The sequence below is a fragment of the Toxoplasma gondii genome, chromosome VI (genome assembly GCF_000006565.2).
Source record: "Toxoplasma gondii ME49 chromosome VI, whole genome shotgun sequence".
NCBI lineage: Eukaryota > Apicomplexa > Conoidasida > Eucoccidiorida > Sarcocystidae > Toxoplasma > Toxoplasma gondii.
The window spans coordinates 450,128-474,764 of NC_031473.1; the positions used below are offsets into that span (position 1 = coordinate 450,128).

Consider the following 24,637-nt stretch of genomic DNA (forward strand, 5'->3'; position numbering starts at 1 on the left):
TGAAGAAGCGGCGAGAAGCTGATGGGGGACCTCTGGACGCGCGCAGATGGCTGGAGGCGATTCAGCGGGGGCGGACGAGGAGCGAACGCGTCGCAGGAGTTGAAGAGACGAGGAGGCGCGCCTTCAAGACGCCAAGGCGCGTCGGCCTCCCTCAGAGGCGAGGAGAGCAACGGCACCTTGTCCAGCCGCGAAGAAGAGAGAGACCCTGTGCAGCCGCGGGAGAGGGAAGGGCAGAGAAACATGGCGGACTTCCACGTTTCTGGAAGAGAGACGAACGGAAGACGAGAGAGAAGCGACGATTCTCTCGCGCATGCGGGAGGTCACTTGCATGTCATGTCATTCAAGGTCTCGCATTTGATCGGCTCTTCCCCGTCCTCTCCTTCCTGGTACTCTGCGTCGCACTCTCCAACGCGAGCAAGTTTCCCTACATCGCCTGTCTTCTTGTCTCGACTTTCTGCGTCATCGTCGTTCGTCTCTCCTTTGCCGTCGGCTTCTGCTTCCGTTCCGATGAGCTCCCCTCACTCTCGGTACTCTTCTTCGCGTCTCCGAACTCCAACGGATGTCCCCTGTCGGACGCTTCGTCCTTCTTCTTCTCCTTCCTTCTCGTCTTCTCTCTCTTCTTCTCTCTCTTCTTCGTCTCCCTCTTCTTCTCTCTCTTCTTCTTCTCTCTCTTCTTCGTCTCCCTCTTCTTCTCTCTCTTCTTCGTCTCCCTCTTCTTCTTCTCTCTCTTCTTCTTCTGCCTCTCCTCTCTCTTCTTTCTCTTCTTCTCCGCGTTTTTCTGGGACTGTGCATGCAGCTCGAGCTCGGCGCTTCTGGATGACGCACCCGACCGAGGTTGCGGCCGCGGTTTGCGCAGACGCTGCTGCTTCGCATGTCGCGTTGTGTCGAGAGAAGGGCCGTCGCGGAGAGAGAGACTCGAGCGAAGGTGGAGAGACTGCGGCGCGAGCGAAGAAGCAGCAGACGCTGCTCGTGCGCTGGTTCACGACCGACGCTGGACTCCACCTCACCAGCGGCGCCATTGCAGGTAGGAGAGGAACCGCTCGAGACGCAGAAAAAACGGGGACGGAGAGGCTCATGGTCTGCGTGGAAAAGCATTTCCAGCCTGCTCTCGACGCGCAGGTCCACTCGTCCAGAATCGACGTAGCGGTTGTCTTCCGTTCCGCTCCTTTCTCTGTCCTCCGTGGTTTCGTCTTGCCTCTCAGTCTGTCTCCTCGTCCTCTCTCTCTCGACATCTCTCTCGATACGCCGCGTTCTCTGCGTCTTTCTCCGTCTGCGCCTTCACTTGTCCTCCCACTGTCTCTTCCTCTTCCTTTCCGACTCCCTTCCCTCTCTTCCGCTCGCCAGTGCGCGACGCCGCTGCTCGGCTTATTCCTACATATCTATATCTATATCTATATATCTATATATAGAGATATAGATATATATGTTGAATAAAATACATGTGTATTTATGTCTCTGTGTGTATATGTGTTTATGTTTCTCTCTCTATGCATGTTTGTATCGAAGAAAACGGATGCATATACACCCTTTTCTCTTTGCATGGATGTCAGGGAACAAATGGTACATTTGTATTTTTATAGATGGGTGTGTGAAGCTCTTTGTCTGCAAGGGGAAACTGCGTTTGTGGCTGCATGTAAATGTATTTCTGTGACGCAACATTTGCGAATTTTTTAGGCGCGGTGTCTCGGACAGCGACTGCTCCACTGGATCGGATAAAGGTAGTTCTTCAGCTGCAGAGAGGCGAGCACTTGAGTCTGAGTCAAGCTGTGCGAAGAATCCGGACGCACGAGAGTGAGGATCCTCGAGCGAAGAGAAGACCTGGGTGGACAGGCTTTTTCCGCGGGAACTTGACGAACTGCGTCAAGGTGATGCCGGAAACCGCCATCAAGTTCTACGCCTACGACTTCATCAAGCAGCGTCTCCTCCACTTCAAACAAGAGAAAGAGCAGAATGCATGCAACGCAGCTTCCCTCGTCGCCGCAGTCGCCCGCGAAGAACGCGCCAAGGCCGCGCGAGGGGGAAGCAGCGAACAGCCAGACGCAACAGGCGCTCCCTCCACGCGGAGGAGAGAAGCAGCGAGTCCGAAAGAAGAGGCAAAGGAGAAGAAGGACGTTGCGAGTGTGGGGAAGGACGTCGGGGCGGATCGAGAGCTGGAAGACATTTTCGAGCGCCAGAGAAGACGGCCGACTTCCGAGAAAGAGGATCAGTCTTCCGGAGCCCACAGGTCCTCAGAAGGCATGGGGACTGGCGGAGGCTGTCCAAGCGTCCCCGCGGTTTCTCTGACGCTTTTCGACAAACTTTTGTGCGGAGCGGCCGCGGGAATGATCGCACAGTTCACAATATATCCGATGGAGATTGTGAAGACTCGCCTGGCTGCGTACTCGCCGTTGTGCCGCTACGATGGCATTCTCGACTGCCTGGTCAAAACGTTCAAGGAAGGAGGCCTCCGGCGTCTGTACAGAGGTCTCGGTCCGTCTCTTCTCGGTATCATTCCGTACGCCAGCATCGACCTCGCACTCTTCGACACTCTCAAAGGCATGTATATCAGCCTTGTGTTGCTACCTAAACTGTTGAGTGAAGAAGAACGAGAAGGGCAGGCAGGAAGAGAGCGGCCAAGACGACTCGGAGAAGAACTCCCCTCTCAGCCAAACGAACAACGTTCCTGTGTCCAGTCATCTTCCTCTCAGAGCTCGCCTTCTTCCAGCATCTCTTCTTCCTCCAGCTCTTCTCGATCGCCTTCTTCGTTGCCTTCCTCGGGCGCTGCTTCCCATCCGCCGTCGGCGTCTTGCCTGGTGTCTGAGTGTGCGCGGGAGGCGTCCGCGGCTCCGTCGGGGCCTGCGTCTCTCTGTGCGCGGACTTCCTGTGCGTCGTCGGATCCGCATGAGGCCCACAAGAAGGCGGCGTCTCCGAACGTCTTCGTCCTTCTCTTCTGCGGATGCGTGAGCTCGCTGTGCGGCCAAGTGGTTGCCTATCCAACAGCGCTTGTCCGTACGCGCATCCAAGTCGACGGCGGCGATGGACAACCTCCAAAATACAAGAACAGCTGGGGTGCCGCGCGCTGCGCCTGGTCCGACGGCGGCGTGAGAGGTCTGTACAGAGGGCTGTGCGCCAACCTCATGAAGGCGGTGCCGGCCGTCAGCGTCAGTTGGCTGGTCTACGAAAAGTCGAAGGAGGCGATTCGACGGAGCGTCGAAGCCTACGAAGCGAACGAGATACGCAGCTGACGCCACGGGGGGAAGCATCTAGACGAGAAAAAGGAGAAAGTGGAGAAGGTGGAGAAGGCGATCGAAAGGGGAGAGAAGAAGACAGGACATCTGCAGGTCCCCACTGTGCAGTGCAAAAGGGCGAGGTGCAGCCACAAATGACAAGAGCCTCAGCGAGAGAAAGAAACGGATTTCAGAGGGACCTTTCTCTTGTCTGCAACTCCATCTTCCTCTCCCATCTTCTCCGGCTTCCTCTCTGAGTCTGAGCTTCTTCGCATTCGCGGCAGTGCACCAGCGGGTGGATTGCCTTTCTTCGGCGTCCGTGGGGATCGCTCTACAGCAAAAGAAAGGACTTTTTTTATTCCGTCTCCCCTCGCCTTTTGCAGCTTGTTTTGTACCAGTGTGCATGCCTTCCACTTGCAGTTGAAGACTTCTAGCGGCCTGGGGCCGTGCGACGGCCGCGCCACAGCTGCGTTTGTTCAAGTCCTGGGTCAGCCAGAGGCGACGGGAGAGAGAGAGAGACGAGAGCCGCGTCTTCGTCTCTCTCTGTAGGGAAAAGCAGAAGACAGAGGCAAGGGGGGACGGAGGAGAGGAGAGAGTCCACGGAAGGCAGAAAGTGTACGCCAAGGAGCGAAACTCGGCGAGCAAAGACGGCGCTCGTCGCATGTTTTTCCTCTCGTGAGCACGGTGGAAAAAACTCCGTGCATGACAGATGGTCGGGACCGAACTGAAATCCGCTGCAGTTCGGCAGCAGAACGATGGTCCGTGGAAGTCGTTGATGGTAACGAAAAAGGAGGCGAGACTGGAAAAGAAGAGCGATGAACTGTCACTTCAGAGCCTTTTCTGGACATGTCGGATGCTCTGGTCCGCATCGATAAAAGCAAAAATGGCTCCACGCGAATCTCACTCGAACAGCCAATACGGAACCGGCATGCGCAGAGAGACATGCATCTGGAGAAAGAATATATGTTAAAAAAATGTAGATATAGAGATATTTATAGCAGAAAGCACTGCCTGGAGCCCGAGTGTCCGTCGCTTCCGCTTGTCTGTTGAGAAGAGTCCGTTTCAGCAGACGTTTTCGGTTGCGTGCTGTCGAGCTTTCACAATTTCGAGGGATGGAGGTCTGCATTGAGTCGATTAGCTTTACGCGCAGTCGGCGATCAGCGAAACGAGACAAAAAAAAGGGATATGACCTCGATACAAAGCGTCAAAGCTCTTGCCATTTCCATTAACGGAGCTGCAAATTAGATTCTCTGCGCGCCCTTGTGGAGTCATAAGTTGACATTCTGACGTAGCCAGTGTTCAGTTTAAACGTAGCGCAATTAGCTTTCTATGATGTGGTGTGAACGACGTTTTCGCACATAGAAACGACTCCCTCACATGCCGCTTCTCTCCCTCACCCGGAGTGCGGAACTCACTCCCCTGAGAGGTCGGGCAGCAGTTCAAAGGAGTGTCTGTGTGATGCATGGAAAAAACGAGCAAGGGCTTCACAAAAGGCAACCTTTCCTGAAGAAGTCGTTTAAAGAACCCCAGGAATCGCGAACGCATTCGTCCTTGCTTCGTCGGAAGAACAGTCGAAACAGTGTCTTTGTTATCTGCCAGCTGCTACACGTTTAGCCGAGACTAAAATGGGTGCTTTGTGACTCGTGCAATTTCTACTTTTCCCCATCGGAGAAGGTTTGTGTGTTCAGTGCTGCATTTTGGGGTGCCGGGGTCTTTGCCCGGCTCGTGGCTTCGAAAACCTACTCCGCAACGGTTTGCTTGAAGAAGTTGCTCCTTTTCCAGGAATCAGCGGCTTGTTCACTTTCACTTTGTGTTGAAAGTAGAAAACGGAGGCGACAAAAGTGAACAGAAACCCAAATTTCTCCTCCCGCATTTCGCGAGAGAGTCGTTTAAGAGAATGGCGCATGCTGTCACTGGGTAGCGTAGTCGGAACCATCGTCCTTGTGGCAAGTTTTAATTCTCCGATTGTTTCGTTCTTCTTAAAACTCTTCTCTATTCTCCACATTTAGTTCATGGATCAGAATGCGCAGATCTGGAGTGGCTGCAACTTTGAAGAGCTCCAAAAGACAGTGTACGTCGTGTTTGCATGCTCTGGGTGTATTTTCTGGAATCGGAGCTGTTGTCGGGAAAACGGCTGCACCGTAGCACCCTGAGCACCATCAAATCACCTGTATTGTTGTATCAGATTCCTCTGACTTTGTACAGAGATCCTTGATTCAATCCCTTCTGTGATTGCCTTTTTTTACTGAGCATCGCATGCTCACAATGTGCTCTCCTGTCATGTCGCCTCTGTTCTTTAGGTGACATCTCAGTCCTTTTCTGAGGGCTTTACAACGTTCCGGTTCTGTTTGTCTGACGATTTTTATATGTTTTTTTGAGTCGTGGGAAGAACCAGGGGGCTGCTGTCGCCTCTAAGGTGCGCTAAACCTTCTGTTCGCGTGTAGGTCTGTTCGCGGCGGGGCTGGCAAAGCAACCCCGACGGGGAGAATTTCTGTTAAAAGAGGCGCCGATTGTTTTCTCTCCTGACTCCTGTGCATGTCACATCTTCCCAGGATCCATGCTGGGCGCTTTTTCTGTATTTCTGTGTCTTCCCTAAATTCTTTCTCTCGACCCCTTCACCTCCCGTCTTCGTGTGTTGTGTCATATCTGCTTGGGACGAAGGGGTTGTGGCTGTCGTAGGCTTCTTTCGCCAGTTTTTTTTTTTGCTATTTCGAACAAAACAGTCGAAAGAGAGAACTGGCAAAGAAGCCAACGCATGCGATCCTTGTGCTTGCGGCTGGAAGTTGAAGACCAATAGCAGGAACGCTGGGTTTCTCGGAGGGTCGAAGTTTCCTGGTTGTCATGGCGCTTCGCCTTTCCACCCCGCTGCTCATCGCAGATCGAGTGCGAACGAGCTGGACATATCGGTAGGTTTCGTGACAAGAGTGGAGGCTATGTGAGCTCTGAAGGAATCTAAAACTGACGCAGGATCCATATCTGTGAAGACTTGTTGATCCATTTGTACCGGCACCCTGGCGGGGTTATGAAAACGACGGAGCGTTATGCTCAAGTCACTTCACACCTCATTCTCCACGTGCGTCGGCATATTTCTCGGAGTCTGGCCTCGAAGAAGTGACAGTGGTCGATGCTTTTCGCGTCGGCATCCGAATTTGCGAGTTGTCACTGCGGCGAACAGCCGAGACACGGTGGAGGGTTTACGGTTCAGTAGTCTGCCGTCTTCGTCTTGTCTGTTCTGTGCACTTCTCTGTAGGCACTCGCGGTACAGCGGTGGAGTCCGGTTTTCGCTGCCGCGGTTTATGGTAACGAAGCGGACGTATTTGTCGACGAAGTTTCGCCGTCCGTCAACCGTCACGAAATGGGGAAATCCGCAGTACACGCTTCCCTCAAATGTCCAGCGAGAGATGCAGGAAAACAGCGCTGAAGGTGACACGGATCAGGCAACATCTGAAGAACTGGGAGGACGGACAGGCAAGAAGGAACTTGGGAGGAACGGGAAGTCTGCAGGGAAAACGAAAAAAGCGGCGGATACGGCCGCGCAAGAAGTACAACACACGCCCAAATACTGTGACATGCTTTTTCTACATCAGGAAGACCAGCAGAGCAGGCGAAGGCCGCATGCGAATTTCTTTTTCCGGTGAACAGACACGGTTCATCCCCGAACCCCGTCAGCATGTTGAAAAGACCTTTTCTACAGATAACGAACGGAGCGCGTTCCGCTGCTTTTGGACAAGAGAAACGTTTTTGCCGCAGATGGCGCGAGACACAAGTGCCCTCACACAGTCGCATATCTAAATCACCCTGTAGGAGGACCAAGCGTCCTTCAGGAGGTGAAGAGGGCAGAAAACGGATTTGGAGCCTCTGTGGAGTCGAGTTGAGCCTCAGAATGCTGGCAAGGTGGTAGAGAGCTTCCTACTGTTTCGTTCTACTGGAGCTTTTTCTCGAGCCATCACGCATTTCTCTGGCGATTGTAGTAGAGTGCACTGACGAACTCAGACCCGACACAGTCTTTAGGTGCTGACTTCATGTGGACCAGTTCGGACACAGAACCATTTTGAGCGAGTCAAAAGCTCATACAGAGTTTCTATCTTTTGTCCTTTTTTTAAGGGAGTGTTTCGAAACAGGGCGACTACATGTATCTCGAAGCCTCCATTTCCATCTAATTTGTGTGACGGATCTGCACATGTCTACGTATACCGATGGCGAGTCTCTTTCTGGATCTCTCAAGCTGCACACACCGGTGTCTGCGAACGGGAGAAGCGAAACGATTTGCACCCCAACAATCAGCGAAGGATGATGGGTACCGTCCGCACATGCAGTACTGGCCGGTTGAAGCAGGAAGAAGCCTTAACAAGCTACTTTCGCGGCGGATGTCGGTTTGTACAAAGCATGTACTGACACGAAAAGTAGTGCAACTGTAGCGCCGAAATCGGGGAAACGATCGGCGATACAGTCTCATCGGGTGGCAAGCACGAAACAAAAACAAACACGATATATGCCATCCTCGAAAATCGTTCAGGTCTTTGAGAACGCTTTCGACATTGTCCTGAGCGCGCATCGATATCGACATCGTCTAGCACCAAGGACAACGTAAGGTGACGGCGCAGCAGAGCGTCTGAGAACAACACCGCTACTATGGACAACTAGTGACTTTCGTTCCGAGGCCCCGGCAAAGGCCGCAACGAAATTCTGTCGCGGTGTCAAGCTGGACCCCACGAGGTGTGACGCCAGCGGCTTCGAATCCCTGACATTTTCTACACTGGAATAACCGCTGAACACTGTCAGCTTGTCGATGTCTTGTCAGTCGCAACGTGTGGTAAGAGCACAGAACAACAGATGCTCAGAGCTGTAAACGGTTCGCGAATCAACTCTTCAACATTTCTTTGAAGGAACGGAATGGGCAGCGTGACTGTCAGACTTTCCGTCTTCTTGAACCTATCTCTTGGACTGTCGTCCGTCTCGAGGCGAAGCACGTGAAAGAGGCCGACGAGCGCGTCAGTAATCAATTAGTTTGCTGACAGGAAGCTCGCAAGCGATGCAAGAATGCCGACAGAGATAGATGCAGTGGCAAACGCAGCAGCCCCCGATGTCACAGTAAGCTTGAGCATGCACTCCGTAGAGGCGCTGCCGGCCTGAGTTCTCGATTGCTTTGCAACGCACTTGTAGCACAGATGCTTCGCGTCGGCTGGGAGTTCACTTATACTCAACGCATACTCTCCGTTATCTTCCTGTTCTGCAGCAACTGCGGCAAGTGATCCATCAACAAGGGAAGTGAGAGCGACCTTGGACGCGCATTTTCCGTCTTCGTCATCGTACACGTTCTGTACGTCCGGAGGGTCCAAAGTCAAGTCCTTACATTTTAGTGACAAGGCGTTCCCCGTGACTTTGACTGTCGCCACATTGATCTCTCCTGCCTTGCACTCAATCGCCGATTTGATTTCAGACGCGAAGACTTTGACCACAATTTTGCATGATTGCGACGCAGAGTTGTCGGTATTCTTGCCTGAGGCGTCTTGACTTGGCTTTTGGCACTTGTATTGGAACGTCTTGTCCGTTCGTTCGGAGGGAAGAGTTAGTGTGTATTTGGAGTTTTCTGAATCGTGAATTAGTGTGGCTCCCGAGACAAGCGTGTCCAACGCCACCGTGTTACTGGAATCTGTGTTGTCGTAAGCCTGAGTTAGATCGGCGGGTTGAAGGGTCCAGGTTGATGGGCATCGGAAGGACGCTTCGCGGTCATTTCCCTGAAGAATCAGCGTCAAGGTGCTCTTCTCAGTGCAAGAGGGCGTGGTGTCAGTCCCCTCTGGCGCCTGAGACGTCTCGGAAAACACGGGCAAAACGCACAGAAAAGCCAGAACCACCGCCAAGCTAACGGACGCGCCTGTGGCCTGCATGTTGCCTGAAACGTGAGAAAGGGGACAGACAAAGTTCTCTAGTGAAGGGCGCTGTCGAAAGCGGTGTGATTCTAGAAAGTCTTATGGAAATAAATAAAGTGAAAGCAGAGGCATGTCTCAGTAGACGAGAGGACTTCTGTACGAGAACCTCAACAGCCTTCGTGTCCTGTGAAAGAGCGGGGCAACTCCTACTCGCCTAACCCCCGGTAGGCGGTGGATTTTCGGGCTCCTGTCTTGTCGCCACCCCCCAGGTGTGTTACGCCACACAGCAGCGCCTCGTACCGCCGCTCGTACCGCCGCTCGACGGTCTTTCGTGTCTTCTGGAGGTTAGACACAGTATCTCATGGCCAACGGAGGGAAGTGTCTTGTCGTTTATACTGAAGTGGGTTTCGCCGAGTCGCCCCCTGAGAGCATCGCGGGAAAAAGTCGCGGCTCTGTCGACTGTGTGAGGCACACCGGAAAATGCGTCAGGTTTCTGTTCAGAAACGCCAGGTGCTTTGACTGGAGCGAGCACCACGTGAGGGCCGGAGGATTTTCTGTTCAGTGAGGAAAGACTGAAAGCAAGAGGAAAAGGAGTATGCCTCCGTGTCGACTGGAAGCTTGGTTTCGGGTCCATTTCGGACTTCTCTTTGTTCAGTGTAAAGAAAGCCAACGCCAGGATGGGAAATCAAAACGGCCGGCACAGCAAAAACAGTAAAAAAGGTGCAAGCTACTTACAGTGTCGCTACAGTAATACCGTACCGGGAACCATGCAACTGCAAATGCCTCTATATGACTGAAAAACGTTGTTCCACATCGGTCAACTCCCCATTGCTGCTGCGATGCCACAATCTGGTGGAGACGGAAAAAGAGTCGGGAGTTCAGAAAAGAAACGTGGGCTTTAATTCGAACGCTAAACAGGTGTGTCACGGCTACGGTTAACGGGATTGGAGGCGGTTAGGATTGTAACGTGAGCCTGTTTTAGTCAGATGTTTGTTCTGTGGGCGTTGAGTTCATACACCGCCGGCCTTATGAGCAATCGACCCGTACCGTGTCGACACTAGCTTTCATTAAAGCAGTACTAAAGCTCGTCTCGGCTAGAGTGAACCAGTAGAGACAGCCTTGCTCCTAACTATCCACACACAACGCGAGTGTATTCTGAAGTGGCATTTTCGCTGTTGTCCCAATTGATGTCCGGGGGGAGGCCACTGGGACCGAGTCCAGCAAACTTGTGCACGTCTTCTTTGTCCCAAGTCAAACATGAGAGTCAACAACAGGTCTCATCTATGCTCCTTCAAAGAAGTGGCTTTAAAGCTTTAAAGGAATTCCAACACGAGCTGGGGAGAGTGTTCCGGGCTACCACAGTGGCGGGTTTAGACTCAACATGAGACTCCGACCACGGCAACACATCAATGCGTCAAGCACGCTCACTAGATACTTACGAGCAGACCCAGGTGCGTTATTACTCGTTGAAGCCGTTGACAGCTTCTTCCATGCTAAGGAAAATGCGATGTGCTTCCGCGAGTGGAGGTCGTGCCGTTGCTTGCAGCCGGAAAACGCTCGACCGCCGTGCTCTTCCAGTGGAATACATTTGCCGGACACTGTGCATAGAGACACCTGGACATTCTGAAAGCTTCTACGGTACGTGTGATGCTGTTTCTTCACCCCTGACGCAGATTCTGTTCAATTTGTCTACAGCACTGTTGAGAAGAAGCTGAATCTCCTAACGTGCACACAGGTGGCAACAACAACAGCTTCAGTCATTTCCCTAACTGCATCTGAGGAAAAGAAGCGGACAGCTGTCATGAGTTTGAGCTGTATGCGACTCCCTGGAAACAGAATGCTCCTGTGTGTGTTATTCTACACACATGAACAAAAGCTGCTGTTTCTGGAAGGTGTCGCCAACATGCAGATGAAAGACCACATGGCAGGCAGTTCATGAGTGAAGTTTTTTCAATTTAGTGAGCGTTCGTTCGTCGCCTCATAGGTACACCTCTGCTGGTCAGTCGCATAGCCATTTACGTACTATTTGTCGTAACAGAAATTAAACAGAATCTGTGTTTGTTGAGGTGAAACTCCATCACCAAAATCCATTCGAATGGCTCTGGTAACATCTGCGTATTTAACGTGGACGCAGGAGTCGGAACAACTGGCTTCCCATTGACCATGTGAGGACACACCGTGTCAGGGCTACTCAAACCGTCGTACAGCTCTTAAAACTGTCTAGCATTTGGAGATCCTACATCTCTCAAAAAAGATTGCACACCGCCGAGAGAGTGGGGATGCTGTATGCATAACATGAAAAAAATGTGTCCTCGTAATGTATCTTTCTGTCCATATTCTAACTTCACCCCCTTTCAGTCGAGGGCCCTGCCTCAAAAGACAGATGAGAGAAAAAGAGTGGAGTGTGGCATTCGCCTTGTGCCGTCATTCACACGAGAAGCTCAGCACAATATCTTTCTCACTTTTTGTGTGTTCCCAAGGCCGGCAACGAGGCTCAAATTCTTGTAAGCGAGCTTGTGCGAGGCTGTACGATCGTTTTCTAAAACCAGTACCTCCTGGTTCCATCCTGTCGGCCCTGAGAAATAGGGGGACAGCAGCCGTAAAAAACGGTTGATGCAATTCCAGTGTGCAGATATTTTAAAAATATACGTAGTACGTCTATTGCGGGGCTATGTTACTACATTTTGTGTGGAGTGGGTAGCATCGCGAACTAAGCCGATCGAGGTACCGGGCGATGCGTCCAACGCCTGGTTGCCAGTCTTTCATTTTCGGAGTCTCACAATGTCCTTACGTCATGTTTTTATCTTCCTTCTTCTCACAAAAACCGACTTTAAAATGAAGAAGCGAATGTGTGTTGATATTTGGAAGCGTCTTGTCTGGTCGCACATTTGTCACATTTGTTAGTTCAGGGAAACACGTCTAACGAACTCCCTACGATCGTTTTTGGCAAGTCTCCGTATATAAGCCGATCTGCGGTGTCGCGCCTAGGTTCTATATACGGACGCGTGCTTTGCAAAAATATGATGGTTTCTTTTTCCGTCCCCACGTGGTGAGGCAAATGCATGCGAAAATATTTCCCTCACTGTGTAGACCAGCGAAGAACTGGTAGTATGGGGACGATGGGGTAGCCTTTTCGCCCCTTTGTGCTGTGCTGGAGCAAAAACATGAATATTCGGCTGCTCTAAAGACGAGGTAAGGGCAATTTCACCCCAGTCGAGGACGGAAAAAAAGCTGTGCCTCTGCCTTCGTCTCTCGTATGTTATTCGCTGTCTCCCGGTCCTTTTTCCCGCGGTGGCGACTGCGAGAGAGGGCGCCATTTCAGAGCCACCCCACAGCAGGCCACGTTTCAGTTTTCTTCGCGTTTCGGCCAACTCCGACGGGTCTCGTGTCTCTGGCTTTTCTCTGCAATCCGTTTCTGCTTTGCAAAGGTCGTTGACACGTTTTCCACGCCTTTTCCTGTCGCTTCGGGTATGCCGTAGAGGCGCAGCGCCGCTGAAACGGCCGCATTTACGCGTGCATCTGTATGTATGCTGGAACGCCCACAGAACCCACCATTTATTTGCGCATATCCTTTTCCCTATGATTTTGCTCCTGAATATCTGTATTTCTGCGTATGGGATACGCCGGGGAGCGCCTGTCTACATCGAGTGCGGGCGTCTGGCGCGAGCGTTGAGCCTGCCAGGGAATGGGGGTGCCGGCTGTGACGAATCGACGGCGCAGTTCCCCATGTCCTCCTTTGGGCAATCCGCAAAGATTCTTTTTTTTCCAATGAAAGTCTCTCGACTGTGTCTCTCCGAATCGCTGGCTCTTTGCCGGGAGGGGCAGGCTGGCCAATCCCCGCTGTGTTCCCCTGTTTCTTAACGTTCGTGTGGTGGCTCTACGCGCACCGGAACTCCACGCGAGCAGCCACACTCACGTTTTTCCTCCTGCATCTCGATGGTTTTTCTTCAAAATGCGTTTTCTTCCAGTGGCGAAAGGCGCAGCCATCTCTCATTCTCGATTCGCCCACCCACGTACTTGACACCGCTGTTCTCTCTGTGCAGCTGTCGCGGGTCGGCGCGAATATGTGGCTTGTATGATGTACAACCTTGTGCATGGGTGTATTTGCGTGCGTGAAGACTCTGTTCAGTTTGGGGGAAGGCTGGCAGGCACCAGAAGTTTTTCTTCGGGCGTTTTTTGTCGCCTGCTACAACCAGAGTTGACGACTGGGTGTACGTGCATGTAGTGCCCCTGTGGATGTTCAAGTGTCGGTTTGATGAGAATTGCACGCAGAAAGTTTGCCAAATTTTCAGGGTTTCGACGCTGTGGTCGATGGACGTTTTCTTCATCTGGATGTGCAAGCACCTGGTGTCCGGATCCTTTTCTGCATTGACGCGTGGCTGTGTCTTGCGTGTTTCCTTCAGGACGTTCTGGTGATTTCTCCGATCTGTCGCCAGGATGATGAACTTTAAGAAAAAGATCGTGAAGCCTCAGGGCGTCGAGCCCACTGAGATCGAAAACGAGGTCGCCAAGTGTCTCTTCGATATCGAAGTAAGGACCCGCGAAACAAAAATCCTCCAGACGCGTACGCATATACATATCTAGATATATGAGTGCATTTTTTTGTAGAGGTAGTGTTTGTGTGTGTGAATGTAGCGAACTAGAGAGAGAAGGTGAACAGCGGCGGATGTGTACGTGGGCCTTGTGGCATTGGTTTGACTGGGTTATCAGTGGGTGTGTACGCCGAGGGTGTATGGGGTTCGCTGTTTCCAGCGTCTTTCCTTGTCAACGACAAAAATTCGCGCGTGAAGACGTTTCCTTTTTTCGTCTCTTTCTCCAGACAAGCAGCCAGTCGGACTTGAAGGGAGATGTCCGCCACTTGGTCATTAGCTCTGTGAAGGAGGTGGAAGTACCGCAGGGGCGCAAGAAGGCGTTTGTCGTCTTTGTTCCCCATGCCGTCTACCAGAAGACAGTGAAGAAGATCCAGGGGCGCCTCGTTCAGGAATTGGAGAAGAAACTGAAGAAGCATGTCGTCCTGGTCGCCCAGCGCACAATGCTTCCTCTCGACTTCAAGCGCAAGGGCCTCAAGGTCCGCCCTCGCAGCCGCACTCTCACTGCTGTTCAGGATGGCATGTTGGAAGACATTGTCAGTCCCACAGAAATCGTTGGCAAGAGGTAAGCGCGTCTTTTCAAACCCTATGTTCGTGCTGTTCTGGAAGAAGACAAGAGTCCCCAGCTGCTGTGCAGGAGGGGGGGATTTCGGACCCTGCTCACGTTTCTTCTGTTTTTTTCTCGCGAGGATGGCGCAGTGCCGCGCCTCTCGCAGTTCGGGGACGCGTCCGGTCGAACTTTGGTAGAATTCCTTCGTCGCTTTTGTGTATCTTTCCTTCAGAATGCGCGTGCGTGTTGACAATACCAAGATGCTCAAGGTGTTCCTGGACCCTCGCGACAAGCAGAAGGACAACATCGAGGACAAGTTGGAGACCTTCGCGGCGGTCTACAAGAAGCTGACCAACAAGGACGCCGTCTTCTCCTTCCCTCAACATGTCTACTAATCTGGTGTCTCGGTCTCTGTTCGCCTTTCGCTCGCGGGACGGGAGGGCGCAGAGAGGGGGTTCCCTCGCTCCTGCGAGAACAAACGCATGTGTGGGCGTGGTTGTAGGGGAGTAGGAGACGAGCCAGAGACGACCCTCGTGCATGTCGCGAGTCTGAATGTTTGCAGGGCCTGCGCGACTCCTAAAAGGCCTCTCTTCGTCGGTCCTCTCCGTCACAGCTGCGCTTCCCGCGGCCCTAGCCTCTCGAAGAGAGACTCCTTGTCACTTGCCTTAATGCACTCAAGGGTGTTGTTTGTCTTGTGTGGAGGTGTCGCTCTATCCTGCGGTGCACGCGTTTGTGGGCTGTGAGTTCGGACCTCTCGTCTACTCTTTCAAAGTATGCTAGACTTTTTTCTGTTCCGGCTCGGAACAGGTGCATCTACTCCCGAGTAACCGCGCGGTAACCAGGAGACAGGACAAGGAAACACGAGGCATGCTTTGTGTGCCGGTCTCACTCGCAAACCGTGAAAACGAAGCGCCCTGGTGTGTCGCGTTTAATAGCTTACGTGGACATTGCCTTTTGAAGCGGCTCGCAGGGTTGCACCTGTATGTAGACGCAGGTTAGAGCACAGCTTGGCAGTGCGTAAATGTCAGTTCTGTTTCACAACGGTTCGCTAGGTTTCCGAGTCCGTGGGTCTCCGAATAGCAGTGGTAGAAATCCATGACTATCCTGAAAGGCGTGGAACCTGTACCGGCAGATGATAGTGCTGACGTTAGCTGAATTGGGTAGCGGCGGATGTTCGAAGATGAGACGCTTACCAACTACCATTCTTGGGAATGCCTCCTTCCCAGTTAACAGTGTGGAGGTGAGGGGTTTAGACGCCAAATGTATCTTTGGCAAATTTGGAACGACAGAAAGGTTCGCGGACGGTCTTCCGTGCGCTGGAGTCACAGTGACGTTGCCACGTGTCAAATGACATGCGAAACGCAAGGGAAGCTAAATCTTTGGAAGAACAGCAGTAGGTTACCTCGGTCGTTGAGTTTTTGTGCGAAATTGAGGATTTCTGGGCCGCGGCTATCGAATTTCGTTTGAGCCACGGGACTGCAATTGACGACCGACGCAGCGTGCTGCACGCCGGCACGAATCGCTTGCTTCAGAAAGGTCACATCGCCTAAATAGTGGAGAGAGTGAGGCATCGATTTGTTTTTCACGCACTCAACTGCCCCACGCACAAATATGAGGACCCCTTATAAATCCTAAAGCGATTTCCAACAACCGGTTTCGTTGAAAACGGGCGAAGAGCGGACGCGTCAGACTTCGCAGTTTTGTTCAGGTCTCCTCACACTCGAAAAAAGAGAAGTCCTCTCCAAGCGAGGGCAGCTGAACAAAGAAACGAGGCTTCTCTGTAATAAGACCGCAATTGTCGAACGTGTTCGATTCGCCAAGTGCAAACCAGGAGGGAAACGTGGCGGTTACAGAGGCACTGGAAGTCGTAACGCCTTTTTCTCTGGGTTGAACGGACCAAAAGGCCGGTGACCAGGCTGCCACTGCATGCAAAGAATCTCGATTTTTAGACTCTCTCTCTTTTCTATCAGCAGGACGCCCTCAGTTTTGTTTGCTGGAGCATGCACCTTTCGTCTGATCGGGGGTTCGCCCGCAAATCATACAGCAATCGCTTTGCTTGTGACACACACGCAATTTTATTAAGGCCGCGCAAATGAATCAGACTGCACTTTTTCGCGGGTTTCCGGTCTCTACATGCTGTCTGCAAAAGGCATTTCCTTCAACTTGTAGACAAGGTACCAGAACACGTGATTTCTGGAGCAACGCTCTAACTCAACTATGTAGCAGACGCAGGCTCTTGTTGGAATCGACACAGTTATGTGCACCCGAAATTTGATTTCCCGAAAATCAAGCCTTACCCTTGCTTTATTTGAAGACGGTCGAATGTTTTCGAGAACTCTACATAAACACGGGCCAGCGTGGCCAACGGAGCAGCTGCCCCATTTTCCTTTGACACCAAACACCCCGGGTACATCGAGACGACACGCATGAAAGCATCACACAAGCGAGACTTACTTTTCGGCTTTCATTCTCCGAAGGCACAAAGAAACTCCATAGACAGGAAAAAGAAAGATCGTCGCAATTTCCCTGCCAAGCTGTTCTTGGGGCCAATCTGAATCGAGACAGAGCAGCGTGCAGAGCATCTAGTTGTTTAGCTTCTCTTCCACGACTGTGAAACCGACGCTTTGTCTCACAAGATGCGAATCACAGAACAGCTCCTGCGACAGCGGTCCGAGCACAATGACGGTATTCTGTCTGAGCTGGAAGAAGTCGCACTCCATCAGTTCGAGATCGAGAAAATCGAGAATGTCGACAAGCTGTGCAAGCATCTCAAAATTCTTCTTCTACAAAACAACATTATAGGTAGGGGGCTTTTAGAAAACACCGGCTCGAAGCCGCCGCGGGGCTTTCGTGCTTGTCGCCCTCTCCTTTTCCGATCCGCGCGACTCCTGTCGCAGAACCGCGGATCGTATGGCGGCCATCGTTTGCAGGTCTGTGTTCGGTGTCAAAAGCTCAGGATTCGTCCATACGTTCCTCCACACTGTCTGTAATAGATGCCTTTGTTAAGCCGTAGACCCTTGCAGAGAATAGCCCTGTTCCCCTCCGTCGAGATATGGAACAACGAACTCAGATGAATGTGTGTTAAACAGATGTCGCCTTCGGTTGCACCACCTCAATACCGTGAACGGAAGAAGCAGGAAAGTGGCTTCACTCACATGAAGTTACTTTTCAGTATAACTGCGTAGGCAGGCTTCCACAAGAAGAGAAACGGATGCGTGTTGGCGATTCCTACAGAGAAAATTGAAAACGTCCAGAGACTCAAGGAACTGGAGTACCTGAATCTGGCACTGAACAACATTACGAGAATAGAGAATCTCGGCGGATGCGAAAGTTTGAAAAAAGTGAGTGTCTCGAGACGCACGTTTCCCTCTCGGATGCTCTCAGAAGGGACGAGGCATCTTGTATTCTTTGTGTTCGTCTCCAGAGGACTGCGTAGATTTCCCTTTTTAATTCCACGAATATCGAAAAAAATGTGTGCCGGCATTTCTTGGGCGAAACTTTTGGGACTGTCCAGATGAAAAAGGTGGAAGTGCCTTCTTCACATTCTGTCTCTTATTCAGATGTCGCACTGCAGCGAAAGGAGCCGGGAATGGGGGACCAGTTATCCACCACCTTTCCTTTTCAAAATAAAACCGCTAAATCAACTGTTAGCCATTAAAGGGTGCCTTGTTCCTGGAGGAACGGCCGCCAGTTCAAATGGAAATGATCGGCCATGCGCTCCACTCTGCTGTGTTCAGCTCGATTTAACTGTAAACTTCATCGACGTCACTGACCTCGAAGAATCCGTCCTCAACTTGAAGGATAACGAAAAACTGGAAGACCTTTATCTAATGGGCAACCCGTGCACAGAGTACGTGCAACCAGCTGTTTCCGTCTCCATGTATACGTCCGCCTGCTGCGTGTAAAAATCTACATATATATATATATATATATATAAACAGATATGGATATATGTGCATATGTATGTATATATGCATATATATATATGCTAACACGCACGACAGCGAAAGATTGGAGGAGCCGGATCTTGCAAAGCCTTGACGTTCACCACATGCAGACGAGCTCTATGCACCTATCCGCCTGTAACAGTCACGCACGCATACGAGCGCTTACTTGCGATTCCGTGGACATACACGCGTTTGTTTCGAGTTGTATCTTTTACATGTAATTATATACATATATATATATACATTAGAGTGTATTCGGTATATTTCATGTTGTTGCCGGCTCGAATGTTCTACTTGTGTTGCTGTTTGGTGGATCCTATGCGGCCGTTTGACTCTGAAGCTCGTTCGTGCTTCTGGTTTGCTTCCCCTCTCCTCGACCATTTCAGATGGGATGGCTGGAGGCTTTTCGTCGTTGCCAGTTTGCCCCAGCTGCGTCAACTCGACGGCAAGCTCATTACACCGAGTGAAAGGATTGAAGCTGCGAGACGCCTGTCGTCTTTGAAATCTCAACTAAAGGAAAAAATCAAAGAGAAACAGGCCAGACCACAAAGTAAGCTTGGCGCTAACTGAAGAGGACTTATATAAATATATATATATATGTTTGTCGTGACGTAATGGGGTAGGAAGCTACAGCAAAGGAGAGAAAGATAAAAATATACAAAGGTCCCCAGAGACACGATAGTGTTACTGACAACATACAGAATCAGGTCGAGCAATGGAAGAACCAAGCACCGGCGCCAGAGATTGAACTCGCTTGGATTGCCGTAGCGTTTTATGAGTTGATAGCTTGGCTCTAAAAAAACAAGGCTGAAAAATGGAAAAAAATGTCTCCAATTTTTGCCTGGCACAGCTCCACTTGTGCACTTTGCGTTCCCGAACAGGTGAAACATCTTCGACTGCGTACACCACAGAAAACAGAAAGAAAATGTACCTTGAGATGGCGAGGGTGAGCTTGACCCCCGCGTCAGGTCGGGGTTACGTTTTAACTTCGAACGGCGATCACGTACACCGCAGACGCAACTGTAGAGTCGAAATGAAGTACATGACGATCGTCTGAGGCCTAGCGGCTTCTGTCACGAGCGAATCATTGCATATAACGACCGGTGTAGAAGATTCACAGAAGGCAGTCGCAAAAAGCTACGCAGGGTCTGCACGATATTGAGAAATCCATGATGGTACTCAGACCTTCAGGAAAATTGACAAGTAGCGACTGGTTCCACTTGTCAGAATCGTGACTCGAATGGTAGTCAGTGGTTGGGTCGTTCTTGGGTTAGAGTAGGATCTTCTCAGGTACTCAAGGAGATGCTGTGCCGCAAGCAATACACATCTACCTTAAATAGAATCTCGACGGTCATAAGTTGCGTCAAATGATCTACCGAAGGTGCTTAACAATCTTAATTACACAAACCTGAACCCATTTCATACGAGCTGTTCGATCACACCTCGCATACGTGTACGTAGCCTATATAAAACTGTACATACGTATATATACATATATAGAGAGAGTTCGCAGAAAAGGAATTGCGTTGATTTACCGCGAGCAAACGCGGCATCATACAAGCTGCATGGAATCATGAGCTCTACGGATTTGCCTCACAGAAAAGCAGAATTCTGCGAAGAGATCAGGGGGCTAGAGTGGTGATGCGTCTGACTCTGTGCATGACAGGAGCGAGAAGAAAAGGAGAGGAAAGCAAACGAAGGCAAGAAGAAGGCAGGTGCTTCCCGCTTCACATCTACACTTCCTTTGCCCGGACAGTCTGCCGCCCTGCTGGAGCCTCGAAGATGCACAAGCGAAGCTCTTAAAGCCATATTACCTCAGTTCCCCGCTGTTTTCTGTTCGTTTGTACATCTGGACGCGACAGATAAAAGAGTCCTGTAACGAGATACAGTTATGAAGAGAAGGACGCCAGTCCCCGGGAAAGAAACAAGTACACCGTCCTAACCAGTCACATTTTTTCATCTCAGCCAGTAGAGCATGAGTCTGTTCAACCTAGGCATGAGTCTGTTCAACGTGATCATTCTTAACGCAGACTAACAACGCATCTCTCTCAATTTATTTTCGTTCATCGCGGCCTTGGAAATTCGGATCTATTCAGTGACTGAGACACATGAATTGAGACGCTCACACCTTTTTATATTTCTTTCACCAAAAACTGGGGTAGAAATTTTTCAAACTCGGATCAATGCACTTGGAATTCAAAACTCTTTCTCTACGAATCCATGCATGATTCTGTCTCGTGAAAAGCGCTCATCCACTCTCGGTTTTCTCGCTCTGGTGCGCAACTCAGGAGCCTGTACAGCCACCTAGCGTGTACACGAATAAAGGCGAAATCCGACAGTGCAATCAAGGTGAGGCAGAACTTCTGAGGATGGGACAACCTAGTTCCTCCCTTCAACTGAAGGAGTCCTGTGCTCACAGCGTATACTGTTATTACATTCAAGAGCGAACCGTCATACTCGATGGTGTTCTGTGTCTCCATTAGACAAAATACAACTCAGCCGGAGTAGAAAGAGACAAAAGTATGGAACCTCGGATACTGAATATGAATCCAGTCATCAGACACAAACAACTAAGTCTTTATGGTTCCCGTACACCGCTACCCCAATGAATCGCTAATTCTCTCTGTCTTGAGTAAAACGTTCAACATTCGCCTGCAAACTGGTGACTGCAGGCCGCTATCGCTTCTCGCTCGACCAGTCCTCCGAACCGGATAAAATTATTCTCGAACTCGAAGCCCCAAAGTAAGCCTCCTGTAGATTCACCTGTGTATGTCCGTCTTCATGGTTCATCGAGATAAAGTAGATTACAGGTACCCTTCTTCTCTCCTGACGCTCTGTAAGCGGCTGCAGCCACAGCTAGACACCAATAGAGAGGCAAGGGACAGATAGGTGACTACGCATGTGAATAGACAGAGGGACGCCGAACGAAAGGTGGAAAGACAGCAAGTAGGTTGAAAGACGGATCTAAAACTCGAGTATGAGACAGCTGGAACAGACAAGTCGAGACACAAGGAAAGACGAGGTGTAGAGGGTAGAGGCAAGGTGCCTCGAATGACGCGGGAACCAGCACACAAGGCAAGAGAAGCGAACGAAGAAGGTCGACTTGAACACCGAACGATATATGCGTCGACAGAGATGCTGTTTAGACATAAGATGCTTGAAAGTTCAGGAAAAGAAAAAGATCCGCAGACGGTTCGAGATCATTTTCAAGAACCTGCCTTCCGCCAGAGCGAAAATGTTTTCCTCTTCATGCTCCTAGGTACCTCTGCACCTCGGCGATTGACGTGGATGTACATCCCAGTTATGTCCGCTGCACGATCAAGAGTAAGCTCCAGCTGCTGTTCTTTGGAGGAGGCTAGACGTTGTCTTAATCAGCGCCATTCTGGAAGCATAAAAGGAAGATGTATGATAAGACTGCGCGTAGAGTATCGAACGGTAATAGGTGCTCCAACGCTCGTCTACGTCTCTACCATACCTTTTCCCTACAGCTGAGCGGGACGCAACGATCCTCCAGACAAAGAACATGATATTTTTTCTGCTCTATATCGCGGATGTTTCACACGACGCTTCAGTCTTCTTCACAGATGCACCTGTGCAGAAGGATGCGTGAGTAACTATATCGTATGAATGCGGCTATTGCTGTGTAGCGTTGTGTCACCTGCATATCCGCTTCGATACATTTTTTTAGATATAGGTAAGATATAGGTAGATAGACGTAGACAGAGAGATATTTATGTGAGTTCGCCTCTTCTTCCACTTTTTGACTGGTCGTGCCTTTCAGAAGGCCTTACTGCAGTTCAGATTTCTTGTTTCATCGATGAGTCATGTTTCCATTTAAATACAGTGTCTGTGCCTCGGTTCTCTGTTCATGCTAGACAAAGTTACTCAACTCCGACTGCCGGCTGAAGTGCGCGTCGAAGAATCTCGAGTGAGGCCCCAGCCTGTAAAGGCGACTCCGAAAGTTACGGTCTTCTTCACGGAGACGTTTCCTCAGGGCAGCCAACAGCTACACCTATCTCCTGTGCCATATGTGCAGGCATGCCGTCCTCAGTTCTCCTCTGGACTTGCCTCTCTCTCAGTCTGTCGCCTCGCCTTCATCCGGTATATTTATACTTGTTTTCCCCCTTCTGTGTACACACTTGTGTCTGCATACTCGTCCTCGTTCATGCGTCCTGTGACCTGCCTCTGTTCACTTCTTTTCATCCGTCAGTTTTCTCCTGGTCGTGTCTACACACCTTACCATCTGCCACTGCCTTTCTTCCATGATCTCCACCATTCTTTCCTCCCTGTAAAAAGGTCTGTCGCCTTTGTGTGACCCGGACCTCTAAACATCATCAAGATCGACATACTTGCCTGCTGTGCTGCTTATAGACGCACTTCTCTGCCTACCCTGAGTCCACCGCTCTCTCTCTCTCTCTCACTCTCTCACTCTCACTCTCAACCCCTAGGATATATCTTTGTACGTAAAAATGTGTTGAAGTTGCTTCGTTTGCATTCGCCTCTTCACCGCCAACGAAAACGCAAATGTTTACTGCCTCTACAAATGACACAAGAGTCTTTGTTTGTGTGCTCTACATCTGCCGGCCTAACAGGTTCAGCGCTCGAAAGCGACGGGACATCTGCGGATAGAAATGCCGCTTGTCGAGCCTCCTCCTTGTGCAGTTCGCAGAAAGAAAATCGTTGCTGCATCTCCAGTCTCCGGTACGAATTGTTCAGGGAACCGTTTTCTCTGGCTCCTGTTTCCGCTCTGCATTCCTTCCGAGAAAAGAAAGTCCATACGCGCGCGTTTGCCCGTTAGTTCCCCCACAATGGTCACACGAGACAGAGAGCGAAAAAGAGGAAGGTGGAGTTGTCCCTTGAGGTAGGTTCTTATCCTTGAAGAAGATATGTGAGTTTTCGTGGTGACGACGCGTTGGAAACGAACGAGGACGCCTGCAGTTTCCTCGATATTTGATTGATCGTTTGTTGAGGACGGAATAACAGGCAAGTGCTGCTGACGAGAAGGGAAGAGCAGATGGCAACGTTCTGTGTGGCCATAGGGTTTGGAGGACTTGCGACTTTCTTCAGAAGGGATTTTGTTGTCGCTGTGTGTGCATGCGTCGATCCCCAGAGAGAGACGAAGAGAAGCGACAGGAAGCGAACAAACGCGGCCCTGCCCACCCAACGAAAACCTCTGCTGCGAACTCCGTACCCATCAAAGAAATGCTAAATGTGACAGGAAAGGCGAAGCAGTTCATGCCGGAGACGTCGAGCAGGACTTTCTCTGCAAAGACAGAATTGCGTAAAATATTGGAGCGCAAACCTGGGGGAATAACCGCAGGGGGCGGTGGTCAGTGTGAAGTGCCACAGAGGACCGCCGCCGGAGACCTGGAGGCCGACGGATTCTTAAAGGGAAAGGAGAATCTCGCGGAAGCAGAGAATTCAGGCAGAGCAGAAGAAGATCGATTCGCTGACGACGACGCTCTTCCGGAGCTGGAACTTGTGTACTGAGAAAAAAACTAGTATTGCTTCGCTACTTCATTTTGACTCTTTCCTCGATATCCTTGGTCCTACACCCGCGTGCATCAACTTCTTGACAGTGTCAACAGAAACAAACAAGAAAACGAATAACTGTCTGGTTTCTCTGCGTACGCAGACGGTGGGAACATACTCCTCATGTATGATGGAAAAACGGAGATCGGCTACACTTTTTACGGGTGCCAAGAGTGGATTCTTTTCGGAACTCCATCTCGGTATCTCCGACTTCCTTTCAGTTTACTTGGAGGGAGGTGCGAGCCTCGCGTTTTGTTAAGTAGTGTTTAAAGGGTGTGTACTCGGCAGGCTTCTCTCCGTTCCAACTCGTCTGATCCTAAGTTCACAGTGAATTATATAGATACAAGAAACATGACACGAATCATTAGATCTTTATAAATGGCAAAACCGCGTGAGTTCCGATCTGTTGGTGGGGAATACCAATAGTACTTCGCTGAGATAGATATTACAGCGTAGAACTGTGTAAATAGTGTTGTGTTCAGACACAAGGAACTGGGCAAGCATCACTCCATCTGCATAAGCAACAAAAAGAATCTCAACGTTTCTCTTCTTGAAACGCTTGTTGTGTAGAGTCTGCGCCTTTCATTGATTAGTTCGGGTCTGATCGTTCCGCCAACCAAAAGCCGTCGCCAGTTTGAACAAACGTTCCCGCAGAAAAAGGCGGCTTATGCTCGTTGTCCCTCTATACGGTCAAAAAAATGAATTTCGATCGTTTGTGGACTCGTGCTGTATGTTGGTGGTGAAGAGGGAAGGTGCAGGACTGTGATGCCCCAGTCCAGCGCTTTGACGGCAGCTCGGGTTTGGCTGTGGAGAAACGGAAGCTCTCCTTTGAAAAGCTCGATTTTTTCCATGATACGTTGTAATTCACAGGGCCACCTTCCAATGTCACTCACTCACACAAGGCAAGTGTCTAAAGCAGAGATGCAAGCGTTGCCATCGGCGT

At 50.6% G+C, this 24,637-nt stretch overlaps 7 protein-coding genes across 7 annotated transcripts; 5 read left to right on the top strand and 2 right to left on the bottom strand.

Moving 5' to 3' along the window:
- Positions 1-21: 21 nt before the first annotated feature.
- On the top strand, positions 22-3,224 carry TGME49_239080 (carrier superfamily protein; the record flags this gene model as incomplete). Its single annotated transcript, XM_002366517.1, has 2 exons — positions 22-1,024; positions 1,675-3,224. 2 exons carry the CDS (start codon positions 22-24, stop codon positions 3,222-3,224), a joined length of 2,553 nt encoding a protein of 850 aa, XP_002366558.1.
- Positions 3,225-3,552: 328 nt separating this feature from the next.
- TGME49_239083 (hypothetical protein) lies at positions 3,553-5,211 on the bottom strand (the record flags this gene model as incomplete). The annotated part of the gene is made up of 2 exons (XM_018780540.1): positions 3,553-3,749; positions 4,950-5,211. 2 exons carry the CDS (start codon positions 5,209-5,211, stop codon positions 3,637-3,639), a joined length of 375 nt encoding a protein of 124 aa, XP_018637677.1. The 3' UTR covers positions 3,553-3,636.
- A 97-nt stretch (positions 5,212-5,308) lies between these two features.
- On the top strand, positions 5,309-8,109 carry TGME49_239087 (hypothetical protein). The gene is made up of 2 exons (XM_018780541.1): positions 5,309-6,112; positions 6,457-8,109. Exons 1-2 carry the CDS (start codon positions 6,048-6,050, stop codon positions 6,842-6,844), a joined length of 453 nt encoding a protein of 150 aa, XP_018637676.1. The 5' UTR covers positions 5,309-6,047; the 3' UTR covers positions 6,845-8,109.
- Positions 7,576-9,452, bottom strand: SRS23 (SAG-related sequence SRS23). The gene has a single exon (XM_002366518.2). The coding sequence runs from the start codon at positions 9,092-9,094 to the stop codon at positions 8,210-8,212; it is 885 nt and encodes a 294-aa protein (XP_002366559.1). The 5' UTR covers positions 9,095-9,452; the 3' UTR covers positions 7,576-8,209.
- A 2,705-nt stretch (positions 9,453-12,157) lies between these two features.
- RPS7 (ribosomal protein RPS7) lies at positions 12,158-15,924 on the top strand. The gene is made up of 4 exons (XM_018780542.1): positions 12,158-12,268; positions 13,480-13,606; positions 13,896-14,230; positions 14,448-15,924. The coding sequence occupies exons 2-4, from the start codon at positions 13,514-13,516 to the stop codon at positions 14,608-14,610; spliced, it is 591 nt and encodes a 196-aa protein (XP_018637675.1). The 5' UTR covers positions 12,158-12,268; positions 13,480-13,513; the 3' UTR covers positions 14,611-15,924.
- A 927-nt stretch (positions 15,925-16,851) lies between these two features.
- Positions 16,852-19,219, top strand: TGME49_239110 (leucine rich repeat-containing protein; the record flags this gene model as incomplete). Its single annotated transcript, XM_002366520.1, has 5 exons — positions 16,852-17,017; positions 17,450-17,556; positions 17,953-18,065; positions 18,549-18,712; positions 19,044-19,219. The coding sequence occupies 5 exons, from the start codon at positions 16,852-16,854 to the stop codon at positions 19,217-19,219; spliced, it is 726 nt and encodes a 241-aa protein (XP_002366561.1).
- Positions 19,220-19,604: 385 nt separating this feature from the next.
- TGME49_239120 (hypothetical protein) lies at positions 19,605-24,493 on the top strand. Its single transcript, XM_018780543.1, has 7 exons — positions 19,605-20,173; positions 20,451-20,511; positions 20,835-20,904; positions 21,422-21,486; positions 22,038-22,090; positions 22,755-22,863; positions 23,273-24,493. The coding sequence occupies exons 1-7, from the start codon at positions 20,138-20,140 to the stop codon at positions 23,650-23,652; spliced, it is 774 nt and encodes a 257-aa protein (XP_018637674.1). The 5' UTR covers positions 19,605-20,137; the 3' UTR covers positions 23,653-24,493.
- The last annotated feature ends 144 nt before the right edge of the window (positions 24,494-24,637 follow it).

What these genes read in the sequence shown, in the direction of transcription:
- TGME49_239087 (XM_018780541.1), top strand. Translation starts at nt 6,048, where the DNA reads ATGGCGCTTCGCCTTTCCACCCCGCTGCTCATCGCAGATCGAGTGCGA. An exon ending in CGAACGAGCTGGACATATCG is followed by an intron (nt 6,113 to 6,456) that starts GTAGGTTTCGTG and finishes ACTTCTCTGTAG; the next exon opens with GCACTCGCGGTACAGCGGTG.
- SRS23 (XM_002366518.2), bottom strand. Translation starts at nt 9,094, where the DNA reads ATGCAGGCCACAGGCGCGTCCGTTAGCTTGGCGGTGGTTCTGGCTTTT.
- RPS7 (XM_018780542.1), top strand. Translation starts at nt 13,514, where the DNA reads ATGATGAACTTTAAGAAAAAGATCGTGAAGCCTCAGGGCGTCGAGCCC. An exon ending in AGTGTCTCTTCGATATCGAA is followed by an intron (nt 13,607 to 13,895) that starts GTAAGGACCCGC and finishes CTCTTTCTCCAG; the next exon opens with ACAAGCAGCCAGTCGGACTT. An exon ending in ACAGAAATCGTTGGCAAGAG is followed by an intron (nt 14,231 to 14,447) that starts GTAAGCGCGTCT and finishes TCTTTCCTTCAG; the next exon opens with AATGCGCGTGCGTGTTGACA.
- TGME49_239120 (XM_018780543.1), top strand. Translation starts at nt 20,138, where the DNA reads ATGAGTCTGTTCAACCTAGGCATGAGTCTGTTCAAC. An exon ending in TAGGCATGAGTCTGTTCAAC is followed by an intron (nt 20,174 to 20,450) that starts GTGATCATTCTT and finishes TGCGCAACTCAG; the next exon opens with GAGCCTGTACAGCCACCTAG. An exon ending in TGTCCGCTGCACGATCAAGA is followed by an intron (nt 21,487 to 22,037) that starts GTAAGCTCCAGC and finishes TGTTCATGCTAG; the next exon opens with ACAAAGTTACTCAACTCCGA.